This window comes from Ursus americanus, chromosome 32 (assembly GCF_024610735.1).
Source record: "Ursus americanus isolate L20-20 chromosome 32, mUrsAme1.1.p, whole genome shotgun sequence".
Classification (NCBI taxonomy): domain Eukaryota; kingdom Metazoa; phylum Chordata; class Mammalia; order Carnivora; family Ursidae; genus Ursus; species Ursus americanus.
This window is the reverse complement of record NC_142158.1, coordinates 31,136,098-31,158,991: the sequence shown is the minus strand read 5'-3', so window position 1 is coordinate 31,158,991 and position 22,894 is coordinate 31,136,098. Positions and strand designations below refer to the sequence as shown.

General features: G+C 39.4%; 1 protein-coding gene across 1 annotated transcript in view; it reads left to right on the top strand.

The window, feature by feature from the left end:
* The first annotated feature begins 745 nt into the window (after positions 1-745).
* Positions 746-22,894, top strand: part of SLC26A8 (solute carrier family 26 member 8) — a 75,875-nt gene continuing 53,726 nt past the window's right edge. Inside the window, exons 1-4 of the mRNA XM_045772062.2 lie at positions 746-930; positions 6,176-6,315; positions 20,184-20,300; positions 21,749-21,930. Of these exons, the coding sequence (XP_045628018.2) occupies positions 746-930; positions 6,176-6,315; positions 20,184-20,300; positions 21,749-21,930 (624 nt within the window). The remainder of the gene's footprint in view (positions 931-6,175; positions 6,316-20,183; positions 20,301-21,748; positions 21,931-22,894) is intronic.

Sequence of the window (22,894 nt, the reverse complement as noted above, 5' to 3'; positions counted from 1 at the left end):
GGTACCTGGAGATACAGCCATGAACAAAGTCCTGCCTCTTGGGCTTGCATTATAGTGTGGGAAACAGAAAATGGACAGACAAATCTTGAATCAGGTCCTGACAAGTGCTATGAAGAAAAGGAAAGGATACAGGGAAGAAGATAGTGTATTGACCACTTAACCTTCAGTGTTTTTGATGAAAATTGATGGTTTTACTGACCTCTTATTCATTTCCCCGCAACATAGCAACATAATTGAACATAAAGAAAACTAGGCTTCCTAGCAAGACATTTGGGTTCTAGTCCTGATTCTGATTATTAAACAGCCAAGGCTGTCGAAACTTTTAGGTTTCCCCATTGGGAAAATGAGACTAATACACACCTTGCATTTTTAATAGGGTAGCTTTGAGTGTAAAACTGTACAAGAGAAAGTTTTTTTAAGACAACAATGTGTTGGGACGCCTGGGTGGCTCAGTTGGTTAAGTGTCTGCCGTAGGCTCAGGTCATGATCCCAGGGTCCTGGGATCGAGTCCCATATCAGGCTCCTTGCTTAACAGAGAACCTGCCACTACCCCTGCTTGTGCTCTCTCTCTCTCTCTCTCTGTGTGACAAAAAAATAAATGAATAAAATCTTTAAAAAAGGACAGCAATGTGTTACGCAAATATAAGATATCATTATATGGAAATTTTATTTCCATAAAAATGTGCCAAGAATCTAGATTTTTTTAAAATTGTTTTTTGTTTGATGTCTTCCCACTCAACCAGGAATGTTGCAACCAGAGAGGAGCGCGCAGGGTTTTGGCTATAAATACAGGCAAAATTCTTTCATGTATGATGTCAAGAGAGATGTATACAATGAGGAGAGCTTTCAACAGGAACACAGAAGGAAGAGTATTTCCTCTGGGAACTTGGACATCGACATCACCACCTTCAGACACCACGTGCAGTGCCGGTGGGTGTGGGGGGTCATTCAGCTGCCTCCAAGCTGGCAGCCCTAAAACTCTACCTTAGTCCTTCGGTGCCTACCTCTGTCTTCCTCCTCTGAATTCCTGTCAACGGGACCCTTAGGTCACTGTGTGATTTTTCTTCAGTTGTTTGTTTGTTTATGGTTTTTCCTGTAGCACCCTCTTGATTAGAAATTTCTTGGGCGTAAAGTCCTTGGATGTCCCTGACAGCATCTAGGGATGATATTTAATAAATACATTGTTTGTTACTATTACCAGTCTCCTAACAACCACCACAGAGGTAGCGATGGTGGACTAATTAGTGGTAGCAGAATGAGATCCTTCTAACCTCGTATTCCGCGGAGCCTATCTAGTACTTGAGTTGTACGATCGTACAATGTAGAGCTCACTGCCTCTGATAGGCGCTCTGACTATGCGGGTTCCACAGTTCAGGGGCCCTTAACCCGTTTTTGTGCTATGAGCCTTTTAGCAGGCTGCTAAAGGTTATGGACATCTTTTCAGAATAATTTTTTTTTTTTACTTAAAAAAATACTGGTAAAATACATATAACAGAAAATTGGCCATTTTAACCGGTTTTAAATGTACAAATCAGCAGAATTCATGACATTTCATGATGTTCTGCAACCATCACCACTGTTTTCAAAACTTTTTCATCACCCCAAACAGAAACTGTACCCATTAAGCAATAATTCCCCATTTTCCCCTCCTCCTCACCCCTGGTAACCTCTCCTCTACATTCTGTCTCTATGCCTGTTCTAGATATTTCATTTAAGTGTAATCACACAATTTTTGTTTTTCCATCTGGTTGATTTCCCTAGCATAATGTTTTCAAAGTTCATCTGTGTGGTAGCAGGGATCAGTATTTCATTTCATTTTATGGCTGATGATATCCCATTGTATGTAAATATCACGTTTTGCTTATCCATTCATCTCTGGGTGCACCCTTGGGTTGTTTTCACTTTTTGGCTATTGTGAATAATGCTGTCATGAGTATTGGCATAGGAGTATCTGTTGGAGAACCTGTCTTCAACTCTTTCAGTTATATAACTGAAAGTAGAATTGTTGGATCTTATGGTGACTCTATGTTTAATTTTTTGAAGAACTACCAACTTTTTCATACAAGCTACACCACTATACATTCTCACTAGCAATGTACAAGTGTTTTTGCTCTGTATCCTCTTCAACTTGTGTTATTTTCTTTTTTTTTTTTTAATTATAGCTATCCTATTAGGTGTGAAGTGGTATCTCATTGTGGGGGTTGGGTTTGTTTTGTTTTTTGAGTTTCCCTAATAACTAAATACATTGAGATCTCTTCATGTGCTTACTAGTCGTTTTTATATCTTCTTTGAAGAAATGCCTATTTACCTCCTCTGCCGTTTTTAAAATTAGGTTGTCTCGGGGCGCGGTTAATTGTCTGCCTTCAGCTCAAGTTATGATCCCTGGGTCCTGGGATCAAGCCCCAAGCCCCATGCTGAGCAGGGAGCCTGTTTCTCCTTCTCCTGCCCCCTGCTCACGCTCTATCTCTCTCTTTCTCTCAAATAAATAAATAAAATCTTTTAAAAATTTAAAAAGGAAAAGAATAATAAAATAAAATTAGGTTGTCTTTTTATTGTTGAGTTGTGGTAGTTCTCTGTATATCCTGGATATCAACCCCTTATCAGATATATGATTTGCAAATATTTTCTCCCATTCTGTGGATCGTCTTTTCTGTGGGTTGATAGTGTCATTTGGTGCACAACAGTTTTTAATTTTTATGAGATCTGGTTTATCTATTTTTTGTTTTGTTGCCTGTGATTTTGGTGTCATCTTTAAGAAACTATTGTGAAATCCAAGATTATGGAGATTTTCCTCTATATTTTCTTCTAAGAGTTTTATAGTTTAAGCTCTTAAATTTAGATTCTTGATCCGTTTTGAGTAAATTTTGTATATGGTATAAAGTTAAGGTCTGACTTCATTCTTTCCATGTAGAGATCCCATTTTCCCAGCAGCATTTGTTGAAGAGACTGCTTTTTCCCCATTGAATGGTCTTGGCCAGAATATTCTTTTAATGCATAAAATACATAGGATTATAAAGGAAACCAAATAGGTTGAAATATAGTTATCAAAATATTTAAAAATATCACAATTATGTTACTTAGTAATGTGGATCTAAGAACTACCATAATTTCAAGGTAGTGATGAACATTAATGATATCTTAAGACCTCTGCAGCAATTTTAAGGTAATGTGAAAATAATTGCGATTTCTATTGGTAACAAAGTCAGGTTCTGCTGATACTACAGTGGTTTTTTTGTTAATGTTCATAATTGACAGAAATGCTAAATTTCCGTTAGGAGGTAGTGAAAATGAAGGTATAATTTTTCCTAAGTTCACATACCTAAAAATTCTATCTACAGACCCCATGGGGGTCCATAGACCTCAGGTTAAGGACCTTTGTGACCTACATCATTATATCAACCCTAAGTATTCAAGATGTCCTCACTCACACTTGGGATCGATCAGTCTGTCTCATCCCTTGATTTATCACTGTGGTTGGCCTGTGTTGGGTGACAAGAGGAAGGCCTCCACACAGCCCTATTATAGACCTTCCTTCTCGGAGGCATTCTCCTTTGTCCATATCCTGCCTTTTGTAAGTTGTGGTGTTGGAGACCTTCCCCAGTCCTACATCACTATTCTCATTTTCTCTACTCCAGATGGGTCAGAGGTCATATGTCAAAGAGGGGATTTGGGGCACATTGACTTCGTCTCTACAAAAGGAGAGTCTTTTTTTTACTTTTACGTCATCATAAAAAGGTACTACCAAAGAAATTTCACCCTGACTCCCCTCCACCTGCCCTATCCTTAAACACTTAAATCTGATCAGTTCTGCCTCCTCTGGGCTCTTCTAGTAGTTCTTATTTTTATTTCTAAAATGTACAGTTGAGTCCACTTCTGAATTTTTAACATGAAAGGTTGCACAACTCTGTGGTTAAGGGCGAGGCTCAGAAGTCAGATTGCCTGGTTTTGAATCCCAGTTCTGCTGCTTCCCAACTGCATGACCTTAGATAAGCTATCTAACCCTACTTTGCCTCAGTTTCCTCATCTGTAAAAATGGGAATGATACTAGCATCTACGTGATTGTGAGGATTTAAAGAGTATTTGTAAGGCACCTAGCAAATAAAAAACACTATATAGGTGGGGTTTTTCAGTTAAAAAAAAATCTTTGAACTCCACCTCTTCCTTTTTTCCCCCAATTTATTTATTTATTTATTTGAGAGAGAGAAAGAAAGCAAGTGGGGGAGGTACAGAGGGAGAGAATCTTCAAGCAGAGTCCACTCTGAGCACAGAACCTGACACGGGGCTCAATCTCATGGCCCATGAGAACATGATCTGAGCTGAAATCAAGAGTTGGACACTCAACTGACTGAGCCACCCAGGCGCCACAACCACCTTTTCTGCAGAAAACCTCATCTCTTTACTCATCTTCTCCCTTTCCATTAGCAACTACAAATACTCCCTTTCTTGTCAAAATGTCCCCTGTGCTTTCACATCGACTCTTACATTCCTCACTTTCAAGATCCCTTGAGTAAAATCCAGATTCATGTCGAAATGCTTATACTGCCCCCCCCCCGGCTTCGATTCCTATTCTTCTAGCTCCTTCCTTGATTTTCTTTCAGGTCTAGAGCCTCATCATTCCATGTCCACTGTATTTTTTTTTCCATGCTAAAGAGCTTTCATGACTCTCCCTAGGATGACTTGTCTTGTCTTCTGCCCAGTGGCACAGGGAGAGAAGGAGAGATTGGACCAGATGAAGGAAGAAATTATCCTCATGACATGCTCTGCTCTCTCCTTTGGGGGCCATAATTGGAGAGAGCACACTGGGTATCCCTGCCTAACATCCAGGGACTCTCATAAAAATAGCAATGTGATGTTCCTTCCAAAATGGTCTTTGTCCTGGCTCCCAAACAGAATTAAATAGCTGTCAATATGAACTACGGTGGTGATAGAATGGAGAGAACACTGAAGTAGGAAACAGAAGCCCTGGCTTGTGGCCCCAGTTCTGCCCACACTACTGTGGCCTTGGAAAAATCACTAACACTTATTTTGCCTCGATTACCTTAGGGATAGTAATGCTCATAGTTGTGAGGGTCAAACGTGAAATTCTTAGTGCACACACATTTTAGCTTTGCATACACTAAAGTTCTATCTGTTGCTATAGTCAAATCCCAATTATCCAACTATAGCTCATACATGAAAAATCTTCATACTTTTTGCCTTCTGCCCATACTAAGATGTAAATAGCAAAAAGCAATTTAAAAACAAATCCGTTTTACTGGTTGATTGATGAACCAATTGACTGATTGATTAACAAGGATTCTGCTGTTTTAGATGATTTAAAGGTTAATGTGGGTTTTCTCAGTCTCAGCATCATTAACATTTTGGACCAGAAAATCATCTCTGGTGAGGGGGCTGTCATCCCTGGCCTCTACCCACCAGATACCAATAGCACCCCCTCAGTTGTGACAATCAAAAATGTCTCCAGACTTTGCCAAATGTCCCCTGGGTAACAAGATTGGTTCTGATTGATGTCCACTAGGTTAAAGGATAATAAGGCTTTATTTTATTGCCTATTCTTTATAGGGCTAATCCTAAAGCATGGGATTCCATTACATTACCTTTTCTATAAATTTCTACATACTACAGACCAAAGCCACATAGAGTTAATGTTCAGTAAAGAAAATTGGTATATGGGAATGATGTGGCTATGTTCATTTCCCCTGCCTCCCACCAATATCACATCTCAAAACATTGTCCTTATCAAGAGATAACAGTAACAGTCCATTTTTCTACTGGAAAATTGGTAGGTTTAATTCTTTCCAAACATCCTGTTTTGTATGCTAGACGATAAGGCTTAGTTCTGGTCGTATCTATATGACATCTGGATCTCAACCAGAGGTGCTTTTGCCCCCCACAGAACATTTGGCAGTATTTGGAGACATTTTGGGGTTGTCACAACTGGGGGAGGGGGTGCTATTGGCATCTGGTGGGTAGAGGCCAGGGATGCCACTAACCATCCTACAGTGCACAGGACAGCCCCACCACAAAGAGGTTATCCAGTCCACTCTGTCAAAATGTCAATAGTGCTGACCAGAAACTCTGCTATACAGGAACGATTATGCACTGTGCCTTTTCTTGACTATGTGGGCTTTTTCTTTGGAAAGTCTTATCAAGTCTCTGTTCTTCTTTCTCGCAGCTGCTCATGGCACAAGTTCCTAAGATGCATACTAACGATCTTTCCTTTCCTGGAGTGGATGTGTTTGTATCGGTTCAAGGACTGGCTTCTCGGAGACTTACTTGCTGGTATAACTGTTGGCCTTGTGCAAGTTCCCCAAGGTAAGGAAGATTCGAAGCCTCTTCACCCACAACCCATCAGACCTTGTCTGCTCACCCAGAGTAAACAATTACCGGTCTTAGATGAATAGAAAAAATAGGTGAATTCCATTCACATTACTATTATCTGTTCCCTTACCTGTCAGATTTCTAACTCTTTTGGGGTGGTCCCAGAAGATTCAGTTAGTTTTGGGGCTCCTGGGTGGCTCTGTCGGTTAAGCATCCAACTCTTGGTTTCAGCTCAGGTCATGATCTCAGGGTTGTAGGATTGAGTCTCAAGTCAGGCTTTGCACTCAGCAGGGAGTCTGCTTGAGATTCTCTCCCCCTCTCTCCCTCTTCCCCTCCCCCCAGCGCTTGCTCTCTCTCTCTCCCTCTCAAATAAATGAAACCTTTAAAAAAAACTCAGTTAGTTTAGATAGAATACTCTCAAGAGTATTTGCAATGCCCATTCAATGGTCATTTTTTGTTTTGTTGTTTGCTTAACTAGTCATTTCATACTCACACAACTACAACAGACCTCAGTTGGCATTGGTTTTCCTTAGGAAGGTAAAGGATAGGAAACACAGCATGCTAGCATCTCTTCAGTAAGTTACAAACAAAGCAGTCCAGGGGCCACTCTTTAGTCTTCCAGGTGGCAGTTCAGATAGAAGACAAGGTCACAGAGAGGTGCAGGAGTTATATGGGCTTCAGAAGCCTAATTTTCTTTTTTTTTAATTTTTAAAATTTTTTTTTATTATATTATGTTAGTCACCGTACAGTACATCCCTGGTTTCTGATGTAAAGTTCGATGATTCATTAGTTGCGTATAACACCCAGTGCACCATGCAAGACGTGCCCTCCTTACTACCCATCACCAGCCTATCCCATTCCCCCAACCCCCTCCCTTCTGAGGCCCTCAGTTTGTTTCCCAGAGTGCATAGTCTCTCATGTTTCATTCCCCCTTCTGTTTACCCCCCCTTTCTTTAACTCTTTCTTCCCCTACCGATCTTCCTAGTTCTTATGTTCCATAAATGAGAGAAATAATATGATAATTGTCTTTCTCTGCTTGACTTATTTCACTTAGCATTATCTCCTCCAGTGCCGTCCATGTTGCAGCAAATGTTGAGAAATCGTTCTTTTTGATAGCTGAGTAATATTCCATTGTATATATGGACCACATCTTCTTAATCCAGTCATCTGTTGAAGGGCATCTCGGCTCCTTCCACGATTTAGCTATTGTGGACAATGCTGCTATGAACATTGGGGTGCATATGGCCCTTCTCTTCACTACATCTGTATCTTTGGGGTAAATACCCAGTAGTGCAATGGCTGGATCATAGGGTAGCTCAATTTTTAACTTTTTAAGGGACCTCCACACTCTTTTCCAGAGTGGCTATACCAACTTGCATTCCCACCAACAATGTAGGAGGGATCCCCTTTCTCCACATCCTCTCCAACAATTGTTGTTTCTTGCCTTGTCAATTTTTGCCATTCTAACTGGAGTAAGGTGGTATCTTAGTGTGGTTTTGATTTGAATTCCCCTGATGGCTGATGATTTTGAACAAGAAGCCTAATTTTCTGAATAAGAACCAACATCTCTTGTAATTCTCATAACTGTTGCTTCCAGGGTCCCACAAATGGCATTTCCAGTTACAAGAGTTATTGTGCTCAGAAAAGCTCAAAGCTAAGGATTCCCACTGGATATTTATCCTTCATTCACAGTCTTCTTGGTCCAGATATAGTAAACTAATCAGGCTCGTTTTTACCATAACCAATGTTGGCTGGTAACACAGCTGACATACCACCATTACCAGGTTTCCAAAGAAACAGCTAGAAAGTTAACCCAACAACAAATTTATCCACAAAGAGAAAAGATTTTATTAATCCTTTACTCACAGTAGTTTGCAATTCCCTACATAGTACTTAAACACTATTTCTCTATTCTTCTGGGACCAGTGAGACAGGTTTGAAACCTGTGATAGTACAGCTTGTATGAAGCACGGAAGAGGCCAAGCGAAGGGGCAAGTGGTTGCTAACATCGAACTCTGGCACAAGGCTGTTAGTTGGAGGAGAGGGATCCCTTTTTAAATAATTAATTATCCTGCAGTAAAATTGACTTTTTTTTCCTTTTGGTGTTCAATTCTATAAATTTAAACACATGTATGGATTTAGGTGACCACCAACACAAGGAAGATACGAAACAGTTCTGTCAGCCCCAAAACACTCCTGTGCCATTCCTTTTAGTCCCATTCTCCCCTGGCAACCGCTGCTCTGTTCTCTGTTACCACAGTTCTGCCTTTTTGAGAATATCATCTAAATGGACTCGGACAGGGTGTAACTCTCAAAGGCTGGCTTCTTCAATTCAGCATGATGTCTTTGAAATTAATGGGAATTTTAATGTACATCGATAGCTTGTTCCTTTTCATTGCTGAGTAATTGTCCATTGCATGGCTGTTCCACAGTTTACCCAGTCACTTGTCAGTAGACAGTTCATGGCTAGTTTTTGGTTGTCACAAATAAAGTTACTATGAACATTCAGAAAACATAGTTTCCATTTCTCTAAGGTAAATACCCAGGAGTGGTATTGTTGGTCATACAGTAGGTATGTGTGTAACATCATAAGAAACTGCCAAACTGTTTTCCAGAGTGTCTGTACCTACCATTGTTCATTCCTACCAGCAATGTATGAGAATTCTAGTTCCTCCACACCCTTCACTTGATGTTGTCTGTATTTTTTAATTAAACTTCTTATTTTGAAATAAAGATTCACAAGGGGCGCCTGGGTGGCACAGTTGGTTAAGTGTCCAACTCTTGGTTTCGGCTCAGGTCATGATCTCAGGGTCATGAGAGTGAGCCCCACATGGGGCTCTGTGCTCAGTGCGGAGTCTGCTTGAGAGTCTCTCTCCCTCTCCCTCTGCCTCCTCTCCTTCCCACTTGTGCTCTCTCTCTCTCTCAAATAAATAAATCTTTTAAAAAATGATAGATTCACATGCATTTGGAAGAAACTACAGAGACATTCCTTGTATCCTTTCCCCATTTTGCTCAGTGGTAACATCTTACAAAACTACAGTTCAATCTCACAACCAGGATATTAACATTGATACAGTCAAGATACAGAACATAGCCGCCACTACAAGGCTCCTTCATGTTGCCCTTTATAGTTACCCCCACTTGACGCTTGCCCCCATCCCCTCCTTAAACCCTGGCAACCACTGATCTGTTCTTCATTTCTAGAATGTTATCATTTCAAGAAAGTTATATAAATGGAGTCATACAGTTTATAACTCTTTGCAATTGACTTTTTTTCCACTCATCTTCATTCTCTGAAGATTCCTCTAGGTTTTGGTATGTATCAATAGTTTTTTTTTTTCCTTTTTATTGCTGAGTAAGATTCCATTCTATGGATGCACCGTCATGTATTTAAACATTCACCCTTAAAGTATATCTGGATTGTTTCCGGGTTTGGGCAATTACAAATAGAGCTGCTACGAACATTTGTGTGTAGGTTAATAAACCACAGTCTTCATTTCTCTGGGATAAATGTCTGGGAGCACGACTGTGGGATTGTAGAATGGTTGTATCTTTAGATTTTTAAGAAACTGCCAAGCTTTTTTCTAGAATGGTTGTATCATTTAATATTCCCACCAGCAACCTGTGAATGATCCAGTTACTCTGCAGCCTCACTAGCATTTGGTGTTGTCACTACTTTTTTGTTTTTTCTTTTTGGCCATTCTAGTAGGGGTGTCTGAGATCTCATTGTGGTTTCAGTTTGCATTTTCCTAATGCCTAACGATGTCTAAGATCTTTCCCTAGGCTAATTCCCCACCTGTATATTTTAATGAAATGGCTCTTCTTATCTTTTGCTCGTGGTCTAATTGGATTATTAGCATTTTCACTGTTGGGTTTCAAGGGTTATTTATATATTAGTCCTTTGTCTTCTGTGTTTTGTAAATATTTTCTCCCAATGTAGCCTGTCTTTTCATCCTTTTAACAGAGTATTTACGGCGCAAAATTCTTCATTTTGATGAAGGCCAGTTTTTACTATCTTTTATTGTAGCCATTCGAAGAGGTATGTAGTGATGTCTCATTGTGGTTTTAATTTGTATTTCCCTAATACCTAACGAGGTTGAACATCTTTTCCTGTTCATATTTGCTATCCTCATAACCTTTCTTCAAAGATTTTTATTTATTTATTATTTTAGAAAGAGCGTGAGCTAGGGGGGCAGAGGAGAGATAATCTCAAGCAGACTCCACACTGAGCACAGGGCCCTATGGGGGGGCTCAATCTCATGACCCTGAGATCACGATCTGAGCCAAAACCAAGAGTCAGATGCTCACCCAACTGCACCACCCAGGCGCCCTGTCCTCATGACCTCTGCAGTGAAGTGCCTGTTCAACTCCTTTGCCCATGTTTTAATTGGAAAAAAATTTTTGGTTTCTTATTGTTAATTTTTGAGACTTCTTTATATATTCTGGATACAAGTCCTTCGTCAGATATGTGGTTTGCAAATATTTTCCCTCAATCTGTAGCTTATCTTTTCATTCTCTTGATAGTGTGTTTGACAGAACAAAGGCTTTAATTTTTTGATGAAGTCCAATTTATCCATTTTTTTCCTTTTATGGATTGTGCTTTTCCTATCATGTATAAGAACGTTTCACCTAACCCCCAGGTCACAAAGGTTTTCTTTTACGTTTTCTTCTAAAAGTCTTAGTTTTATGTTTTACGTTTGGCTCTATGATCCATTTTGAGTTAACCCTTTCATAAAGTGCGAAGCTTAGGTCAAGGGTTATTTTTTGTTACATATTCAACATCCATTTTTAAGGAAGGCTAACCTTCTGTAACTCATTGACTTGTTTCTGCACTGTTGTCAAAGATCAAACAGCCATATTTTTGTGGGTCCATTTCTGGACTCTCTATTCTGTTCCCTTGATCTACTTGTCCATCCCTTTACCAATATCATGTCTTGATTATTGTATCTTTATAATGAGTCTTAAAGTTGGATAGTGTGATGTCTCCATTTTTGTTCTTTTTCAAAATTGTTTTAGCTATTCTTCTATATAAATTTTAGCATCAGCTTGTTTATATCTACAAAGAAAAATCCCACTGAGGGACACCTGGGTGGCTCAGTTAGTTAAGCATCTGCCTTTGGCTTAGGTCATTATCCCAGGGTCCTGGGATCAAGTTCTGCATTGGGCTCTTTGTTCAGTGAAGAGCCTGTTTCTCCCTCTGCCTGCCACTCCCCCTGCTTGTGTTCTCTCTCTCTCTCTGTCTCGGGCAAATAAAAAAATAAAATCTTAAAAAAAATCCTACTGAGATATTGATAGTTGTTGCATTAAGTCCATAGATCACTTTGGGGATATTCGATATCTTTATTATGTTGCGTTTCCAATCCATGATCACAGTCCGTTCAATTTGTTCTTCTTTGATTTCCGTCATTAGCATTTGTAGTTTTCAGCGTACAGATCCTGCACACGTTTTGTTAGGATTATACCTAAGCATTTCATTTGGGAGGAGATATTGTTTATAGTAATTAAAAACAGTTTTGATTTCTAATTGTTCATTGTTTACATATAGAAATACAATTGATTTGTGTGTTTACCTTGTATCCTGTAACTCACTAGTTCTAACAATCTTTTGTAGATTCCATGGGATTTACTACATTGATAATAATGTCACCTGTAAACAGGGACGGTTGTGTTTCTTTCTCATCTGAACGGCTTTTATGACTTTTTCTTGCTTATTGTGCTGGCTAGGACTTCCAGTATTATGTTGAACAAGAGTGGTGAGAATAGACATTTTTGCCATGTTCCTGATCTTAGTAGGGAAAGCATTCAATCTTTCACCCTTAAGTATGATGTTAGCTGTAGAATTTTTGTAGATGCCCTTTATCAGGTTGAGGAACTTTCCATCTATTTTAGCTTGCTGAGAATTTTTATCATGAATCGGTGTTATATTTTGTCAAATGCTTTTTCTGCATTATTGATATGACCATGGGATTTTTCTCTTTCAACTGTTACTATGGTAGATTACATTAATTGATTTCTATATATTGAGCCAGGCTTGAATTCCCAAAATAAAGGAATACCTTTCAAAATTTCCATGTGGCAGCTATAAACCAAAATGTTCCATTTGTGTGAGTGCATTCACTTCCAGAAAAGTATCAGTAAGTCTCTACCAGGCTACAGTGAAAGACCTGAACTCTTGGCACTGATGTTTTATCTGTGAGTCCTCTTCTGACTCCCACTTACTAAAGGTCCTTCATCTATGGTCAAAGTTGAGGACATACCGCTGCTAAATTATCAAATCATCAGTGTAATTTCATACCAAAAGAAGAATGGCATTAGGATTTGTAAGTTTACCTAGCATCGAGCAGAGTATCTAGCATATAGTGGGTACTCGAGATCTTTGGTGAATAATAATAATCACATAACTACGCAAATGAATGAATCTGAGCAACTCTTGCTAACTGACAAAGGGATTGTGTATTAAGTAGTGTGAATAATGAAATAATTTGTAGTGTAAATAATTCAAAAGTTTTATTTACATTTGAATAGATAGTACCTGACAACTTAATAATTTCCTTCAAATGACACAAAAATACTATATGGTGAAGAACTTCTTTAAAAAGTTCTAGATCTTCCTTACAGAATTCCAATTTATAAACATCAAAGAAGATAGAAAATCACCATTAGGGAAACATCACAGTAATAATTGTCGTAGATAAAATCCACTAACAGATGTTAAAATGAGTGGGTAAAAGTTTGCAAACTATGTAAGGAGATAGTTTTGAAGAATCTTCCTCAAGATATTTGCTAACTAGGGGCGCCTGGGTGGCACAGCGGTTAAGCGTCTGCCTTCGGCTCAGGGCGTGATCCCGGCATTGTGGGATCGAGCCCCACATCAGGCTCCTCTGCTGGGAGCCTGCTTCTTCCTCTCCCACTCCCCCTGCTTGTGTTCCCTCTCTCGCTGGCTGTCTCTATCTCTGTCGAATAAATAAATAAAAAATCTTAAAAAAAAAAGATATTTGCTAACTAGTTCATGACTCTACAGTAGAGAACTTGGGAGAAACAGTCTGAACCAAGTAATTGATGCTACGTCTTCACCAGCAGTAAGACATATAGAGACTTATGAATCCTGTGATATGACACACAAAGAAGTACACGACATCATGTCTGTAGTATTCTCACTGAAAACGTGTAACCTTGGGGCCCCTGGGTGGCTCAGTCAGTTAAGTGTCTGCCTTTGCTCAGGTCATGATCTTGGGGTTCTGGGATCAAGCCCCACATTGGGCTCCCTGTTCAGCGGGGAGTCTGCTTCTCTCTCTCTCCCTCTCTCTCTCTCAAATAAATAAAATCTTTTAAAAAAAAAAGTGTAACCTTAGTACAATCATGCAGAAACCTAAGACTATCCCAAAATGAGGGGCATTTGACAAAATAACTGATCTGTTAATACTCTTTCAAAGTGTCAAAGTCAAGTAGAGATTGAAGAACTATTACAGATTCCAGGGCTAAGGAGAAATAACAACTAAATGGAATGTGGGATTCTGGGTAGAGTCCTGGAACAGAAAAAGGAAATTAGTGGGAAAACTAATGAGATTAAAATAAAGTCTTTAGTTAATTTATAATGTTAATTTCCTGAATCTGATAATTATACTATGACTATATAAATTGTTAACATTAGGAGAAGCTAAGTAAGGGTTATATGGAAACTATTATTTTTGAAACTTTTCTGAAGTCTAAAATTAGTTCAAAATTTAAAAATTTTTTTAAGTAGTGGAAAGTTTGGAAACTTGGTTTCCCTCTGTTCTCCATAGCCTAAGCTTAACCGAGATTAGACCACTTAGTTCTCAGGCTCTTACCAAGTAATTCTCTTACTTCCTTGTATTGGTAAGTTATTTGAAATCCTACATTTCAGGGCTCCCAGGTGGCTCAGTCAGTTGGGCAGCCAGCTCCTGATTTCAGTTCAGGTCATGATCTTGGGGTCCTGGGATCGAGCCCTGCATCAGGCTCTGCACTCAGTATGGAGTCTGCTTGAGGATTCTCTCTCCCTCTCCCTCTGCCCCTCCCCCTACTTACTCTCTCTCTAAAATAAATAAATCTTTAAAAAAAAAAGAAAAAAGCCCTACATTTCAAAAGACTTTCTCTTTGTGCTGTATGTTGCTTATCAAGAGTAAATAAGGGCTGGGGCACTGACTGGCTCAGTTGGTGGAGCACACAACTCTTGATCTCAGGGTCGTGAGTTCAAGCCCCACATTGGGCATAGAGCTTACTTTAAAAATAAATCAGTAAGATATATTTTTAGGGCTCCTGAGTGGCTCAGTCAGTTAAGTGACTGCCTTCAGCTCAGGTCATGACCCCAGGGTCCTGGTGCCGAGCCCCACATCTGGCTCCCTGCTCAGCAGGGGGGTCTGCTTCTCCCTTGGCTCATGCTCTCTCTCTCTCTCACTCACTCTCTCTCTTTCAAATAAATAAATAAAATCTTTTTTAAAAAGATATATTTTTTAGAAAGAGTAAATAGGGCTATTCAACATTATACTTGAATTCACAGGCAGTATATTAAAGCAAGCAAAAGAAATATAAAGTATAAGGATTTTAAAGGAAGAAATAAAACTTCATTATTTGCAGATGATTATTTTTTAATGAAGAAAATAATCTACAAATAAATTAATGGAATTAATAAGATTTTAACCAGTTTGCTGGATACAAGGTCAGTATATAAAAATCAAGTATATTTTTATACACCTGCAAGAAACAGAAAGTGAAATTTTACAAAAGATACCATTTACCAAAGCATAATAAATATGAAATAAGTTGCAATGAAACTAAGAAAAGATATGTAAAACCTCTTTAGAGAAATTACATTTTACTGAGTAATATTAATTAATTAAATCAATTGAAATTAATTGAAAAATAGCGTGCTCATGGGTTAGAAGAGTCAATATTTAAAGATCCCAGGGGCACCTGGGTGGCTCATTTGGTTAACTATCTGCCTCCGGCCCAGGTCACGATCTCAGGGTACTGGGATCAAGCCTCTAATTACGCTCCCTGCTCAGTAGGGAGCCTGCCCCTCCCTCTGCCTGCCACTCCCCTTCCTTGTGCTCTCTCTCACTCTCTCTCAAATAAATAAATAAAACCCTTAACAAAAATTTAAAAAATTAAAGATCTCAGTTCTCTCAAAATAAACTTTATAGATTCATTACAATTTTAATGTAAATTTTCCCAACAGGATTTTTTTAATGGAACATTATAAGCAGATTCTAAAATGTATGTATAAATGCAAAAAGCCAAGAATGGCCACATTCTTTTGAAAGAACAGCGCAGGAAGAACTGCTCCTCCAATTATCAAGATTTAATATAAAGTTATAATATTTAAGATAATGTCCACCCAAAGTAGACAGAATAAATAAACGTTCATATATGCATCTATTGGAATACATGGAAGGAACATGAGCCATCAATCAACTCACCACAACATGGAGGACTCTTACATACGTGATATTGAGCAAAAGAAGCAGAAATAAAAATTGCGTACAGTGTAACTCCATTAATATAAAATTCAAACTGAAAACTCAAACTGAACTAAACTGTATTATTTAGAAATATGTACACTACTGGTAAAACTATAAAGAAAAGAAAATTATTATCACACAAGTCAAAATAATGAATACCTTTGCGGGGATAAGCAGAATTGTAATCAAAGATCTGGCTGGTGGTAACAAAGGTGTTTGTTTTACAAGTATTTATTCAGCCTCTGTTTTATTTTTTGAAAGATTTCTATTTTTTAAAAGATTTATTTATTTATTTGAGAGAGAGAGAAAGAGAGACTGTGCGTGAGAGAGCACGTGAGTCGACGGAGGGGCAGAGCGAGAGAATCCCAAGCAGACTCCTCACTGAACACAGAGGCCAACCCAGGGCTTGATCCCACACCCTGAGATCATGACCTGAGCCAAAACCAACAGTCAGTCATTCAACCAACAGAGCCACCTAGGCACCCCATCAACATCTATTTTAATGTACTTTCTATATGTATATTTCACAATAAAAATAGGCTTTTTTGACTAACTTATCAAAACTATTACTAAACCAATTACTATAAAATAGCAAGGCAGTGTTTTATTGCAGAGACAGACCATTAGACCAACGGAAGAGATAAGAGACACACAAATACGTGTTGCAGAGTTTATATTGAATGTGTCACTACAGAAACCAACTTTTTAATGAATGGTATGAAACAACTGGATACTTACATGAAAAAACAATTTTTAGGGGCCCGTGGGTGGCTCAGTCAGTTAAGTGTCTGACTCTTGACCTCAGCTCAGATCTTGATCTCAGGGTCATGAGTTCAAGCCCCATATAGCACTCCATGCTGGGTGTGGAACCTACCAAAAACAACAATAACACCACCAAAAAAAAACCCAATTTTTAGACCTCTTCCTCATGCCATACACAAAAATCTATTCCTGGTAGATAAAAGGCCTAAATGTGAAAGGTAAAACAATAAAGATTTTTTAGAATTATGTAGGAGAATATTTTCATGATCTTGAAGTAGAAAATGATTTCTCAAACAAGACATAAGAAGCACTAGCTTGCCTAAAAGGAAAAGACTGATAAATTGAATTAAGTAAAAGCCTTGTTCATTCAAAGACACGTTAAGATTGAAAAGCAAACCACAAAATGGGAGAGATCTTTGTAATACATACACCTAACAAAAGATTTCAATCTGTACTATAGATATCCCTACAAATCTGTAAGGAAACCACTCAATGAGACCGATCAACATTATTGGCAATCAGTGAAGCGAAAAGTGAAGCTTAAATGAGTTACAAGCTAACTCATACACACTAAAATTTAAAATCTGACAGTATCATGTGCTCACACAGATGCAGTTGATGGGAACCGTCATACAGTGCTGGTGGGAGTGTAAATTGTATAACCTTTTGGAAAACAGTTGGACATTTTCTGGCAGGTGCCCCAGCAGTTACGCTTCAGGATGTAGAATCCCAAGAAACTTGGACATCGCTGCAGCAAGAGGCGTGTAGAAGGATATTCATGGCAATGTTGCTCGCTGCAGCCCCAAACCAGAAACGACGACAGGAGACTGTGCAGCCTGGAGTCAGAGAAAATAGGGAGATCCCTGCCTTAGATCCTGATAGTTTTTTAGTTCCGGGGCCAGTCTATGATGACGCCTAACTGTCCTCTGTACTCTTTCAGGAAATCTCCTGTTTTGCTCAAGCTTATTTGAGCAATTTTTCTGTGTGTGTGGTGTTTTTCCGGGGTTGGCTTTTTTTTTTTTTTTTTTTTTTTTGGTTTTTTGGTTTTGCAATCATTAGAGCCTTGCTTAGGAGAAAAAAAAATGTGGAAGGAGAAACTATAAATTACAAAGATTTAACAGACCTATCAACCAATGTGAGAACCTCATTTGAGTCCTGATACAAAGATTGTAAAAGATAGTACAACATATAATAGCCAATAATGTTTTTAAAGGTCACCCCCAAACCCACCAAATCTTTGGCTGAAGGTTTCTCGTGTGCTGTAGTCAAGCTGTCAGTCATCTCAAGGCTCTACTGAAGCTGGAGATCAGCCTTCAGGCTCACTCATGTGTTTGCTGGCAGGCCTGGGTTTCTCACCGTGTGAGCCTCTCCAAGAGCACTTGCTTGTCCTCCTAACATGGCAGCTGGTGGGATCAGCTACATGCAGAACCCCTAATTCAAAAATTATTCAGAATTTCAAGATGGTCAGAGTAGAGCATTAAGCCAAGTGTGGAAACTTCTAAGCCCTGTTTAATTGCATAAGTCACACACTCTTGAAGCCAACTCTGGCAGCTGGTGACCTGGATGAAAGAGACAGTGAGTCAGAGAGCAACCAAGACAGAAGCCACAGTCTTCTTGCAACCTACTCTCAAAAGTGACATCCTGTCATTTTTATTGTAGTCTGTTTATTAGATGCAAGTTACTAGGTCCATCCCATACTTAAGGGGTGGGGATCATGCGGAGGCATGAATACCAATTAGCCATTACAGATAGTCTTCAGGGCCCTCTACCACAACAACCATTTATGAAATAAGCAGGGAAATTTGAACATTGACTGGATATTTGATAAAGAACCATTATTAATTTCTTGGATATAGTGATGGTATTGTAGTTAAATAAAAAGAGGGTCTTCTGGGGTGCCTGGGTGGCTCAGTTGGTTAAGAGGCTGCCTTCGGCTCAGGTCATGATCCCAGGGTCCTGGGATCAAGCCACACATCAAGCTCCCTGTTTGGTGGGGAGTCTGCTTCTCCCTCTGCCTCTGCCTCTGCCTCTGCTCATGCTCTCTCTCAAATAAATAAATAAAATATTTTAAATAAATACATACATACATAAAGGATCTTCTTTTGGGGCACCTAGCTGGCTCAGTCAGTAGATCTGACTCTTTTCTTTTTTTTAAGATTTTATTTATTTATTTGACAGAGATAGAGACAGCCAGCAAGAGAGGGAACACAAGCAGGGGGAGTGGGAGAGGAAGAAGCAGGCTCATAGCGGAGGAGCCTGATGTGGGACTCGATCACACAACGCGGGGATCACGCCCTGAGCCAAAGGCAGACGCTAACCGCTGTGCCACCCAGGCACCCCGGTAGATCTGACTCTTGATCTCAGGGTTGTGAGTTTGAGCCCCATGTTGGGTGGAGAGATACTTAAAAAAAAAGAGAGAGAGAGAGAGAGTCTTCTTTTAAAGATCTATACTGAAATATCTACAGATGAAATAATTTCATATCTTGGATTTGCTTAAAAATAATATGAAGTGGGAGAAGAGAGAGGGAATAGATGAGACACGGTTAGCCATGAGTTGACCGCTGTTGAAACAGGTGGTAGGTACATGGGAGCTCATTATACTCTATTTTTGTATGTGTTTGAACTTCTACACACACACACACACACACACACACACACACACACACACACAGCCTTGCTTGTCTAAGACACTAAATTGGCTCACTGAACTCATAACTGAATTCAGATGAGCACACAGTATGATGTAAGTTGAAGATAGGCCCTCAGGGGTACCTGGGTGGCTCAGTTGGTTGATTGTCAGACTCTGGATTTTGGCTCAGGTCGTGATCACAGGATCATGACACTGAGCCACACATGGGGCTCCACCCTGCTCAAGATTCTCTCTCTCTCTCTCCCTCTCCTTCTGCCCCACCCCCCCCACACTTCCCCGTCCCCGCGCATGTGCATGCATGCTCTCTCGCGCTCTCTCTCTTTTTTTTAAAAAAAAAAAAAGAAAGAAAGAAAGATAAGCCCTCAGGGCAGGAGCTGTGGGCTTGAGACATCAAAGGATGACACCATGCATGTTAATCCATTTGCTTCAAAATTTCCAAATTCTCATGGTGTTCTTGGAAAAGAAAGTAAGTATTGAAGGAGTTGGTGAAGAAAGAGACCTAAATGACTGGCATATGGAAGAGAGACAACACATCCCAACGTGGAACCAAGCCAGTTAAGTATGATTCTTGCCTTGCTCTCCAGCTTTATTTCTAGTCCTGGAGGATTCCCAGGGCCTTCTACTACTACACTAGGGGTGAAATGGGGCTGCTTCTGAGCTGTTGGAATCAGAGGTCTTATTGTTGTGACGTCTGTTTTCCATGATTAGCATGAAGACCTTGAAGCGCGAGGTGTTTAAGCCTGTGATTTAGAAGCGAGGTGTAAAAGCACGTGGTAAAGTAGGAGGAGAAGCTAGGTGTCGGAGGAGGTAATAAAAGGAACTAATGAAGGGCTGTATGTCAAGAGATATTATTACCACAGACAACTAGACACATGGATCATTTTTATTTTAAATATTCTTTACAGTTTTTATTGAAGGTGACTTTTAAAAGCCAGCCTACCTTTTCTTACTTAAATTATCTTGTTTTTCAGCCCTGACGTTTAGTTTGCTGACAAGGCAACTGATTCCTCCTCTCAATGTCTGTTATGCAGCTTTCTGTTCTTCAGTAATTTATGTCATTTTTGGATCATGTCATCAAATGTCCATTGGTGAGTTCAGTACTGGAACCACACAGGTGGTGGATGGACTTTCTGCCTCAATCATTTCCTTATTGCTAAGAACCCAAATTAAAGCTATGTTTAAGGCAGAAAAAAAAGGAGGCCAAAGATGGACGTTCTATCCATAGGGTGAGTGTTCAGAATGTAGAGATTGTGCCATTATTAATGTCACTGCCAGACAAGCTGGCCAGACAGCTGTTCCCCAAAGGAATTAGACTGCAGAGGTACTTTGGTTGGTGAAATTACCACACATTGAAATCTGACTGCCCTCAACCCAGAAGATCCAGAGGCAGTTTTGCCAAGATTCCTAGAGTGGATCCATCTTTCAGCTGGACCTGTAATCACCCAAGTCCTTGGGCCTACATTTCCATAACTGTGTTAGCTTATTAATTTACAATGAGAACATGCCGTCATGTAATCAAAGCCCTCAAATCCATATGATAAGCGCTTTCCTTCCTTGAGTCAAAAGTTCATCTACTAATTTATAATGAGAAGTAACTGTTACAGGGACCAAACCTGTTGAAGCTCATATAAGCAGCACATTTTCTTCACTTAGGTAAACTGGGAGAGAAACCAAACCACGAAATGCCCAATAATCTTGGAAGGGCATTGCCAACATCTACTTAGTAAAGTGCCTTTCTCGTGGCTTCCCCACTGAACAAACATTGATCATTTTGACAGACACGTTTTCTCCAGATACATTTGTGTATTCGGTCTGGTTACCAGCCCATGATTCTAGATGCAGAGTGCTATCCTGCCTTTTTACAGGACAATATTACATGTCTTTACTAAAATCCATTATGTGTTGATTGTACATTTGGAGACTGAGAGAACAATTTTATTCCCATATTTCCAAGTTTCTGGGGAATATTGCAATCATTTCCAAATACTGATAATAAGGCTACTAGAGTTTGGTTTCTGTTAGGTAATTTAAAGGTAAGATTTGCCTTTGCTCCCATATATGACAATGTGGATTGGAGGACTGCACGAAATCATGTTTGAAACAGGTTTAGCTCAGCGTCATTTTGCACCTAGTAAATCCTTCATAAGTGATAGGTGTTATTTTTCTTATTATTATTGATTAGCTTTGTTTTCTGACCCGGTCCCACCATCTCATCCACCATCTCTAGGCGCAGAGACAGTTGATGAGACTGATAGCATTTCCAGCCAATTTCCCTTTGAATCCCACCCCACATGCCAATAGAGCAAAGAGGTTACTACCTGGACCACCAAGATCTAACCTCTGGAAGCTGGCCATGGCACGTGGAAACAGAGTTCTTTTCTTTGCTCTCTCTTGCTTCTCCAATGGCCACTTTCAAAAAAGAAAAGTTCTTCAGATCAAAGACAAAACAACATCAGACCATGCCTTGCTTTTGTCAAATATGTCAGGTTACCTGGATATAAAACTGCACTTTCTGCCTCGACACCTTCTTTCGTAGGTTCCTTCTTCCTCATGAGTGCTCTGATGATCAACGTCCTGAGACGGTACCCATTCAACAATGGCCACCTGATTCTGGGGACTTTCATCAGGGATGACTTTTCTAAGCCCTCCTTCCTTGCGGACTATAACAGATCCTTGAGTGTGGTGGCATCCACAACTTTTCTGACTGGGATTATTCAGGTAGGATTTGAGTCTCTGAACCCCTGAAGAATAAACAAACAAACAAACAAACAAAGGAGCTACAAATGGACCCCTTCCTTTTCTTGCTCCTGTTATCCGTTGTGATAAATCTGGAACTTCAGTGGTTTGTTTTTGGAAAACTTACAGGATGTGTGGATAGGCTCTCCTCAGTGACTAAACTTCTCCCCTCCTCAGAAAGCATTCGCCATTGATTCAGGATGAGACACTGAACATTCTCATCAGTCGCTTCTCTAAAACTAAAGAAGGGTCCTAGGGACTACGATCTAAAGTTCTATTCATGATTTCATGTTAAAAAAAAATCTTTATATTCTTTCAACAAGAATAGCACTCATAGGCTCACATACTATTTTTTGGGTTAAGTAAGCATTAGAGTCAGACCTGGAATCCTTTTTCTACGATTTCAGGAGCACAGCTATAGGACAATAATATCAATGACTTATTAAAATATCAAAACTTTTTTTTGGTGTGTCTCTTATTTTCTCTCAGGGTCTACCATCTAAAGCTTTGCCCGTTAAACTAAAGTCGCATATGCTAGTTTTATTTCTCTTTCTTTGCAACCAGTCTAATTTTTGCTGATCTCTCCTGGGACCATCTTTTCTTAGGTAAAGTTTAATTGAAAGCCTACAAAGTCCAGCCCTGATACCAGCTATATGACTTACTTAAATCACCTTACCTTTATAAGCCTTGGTTTCCCTGTGTATAAAATGGGAATAATAACATTTATTTTGTAGGGTTCTTATGAGGACTAAGTGAGAAAATACATGTAAAGCACTCAGCACAGAGCCTGTTACATAGTAAGCATCAATGTGTTATAACTACCGGGTACAGAAATATGAATTTGGTAATTTGACAGAGACCAAAAATAAAAAAAGAAGATGTAATTCCTGTGGTTAAAAACTTCAATCTTGTAGGAGAAGACGAAACAACAGGCAATAAGTCAGCA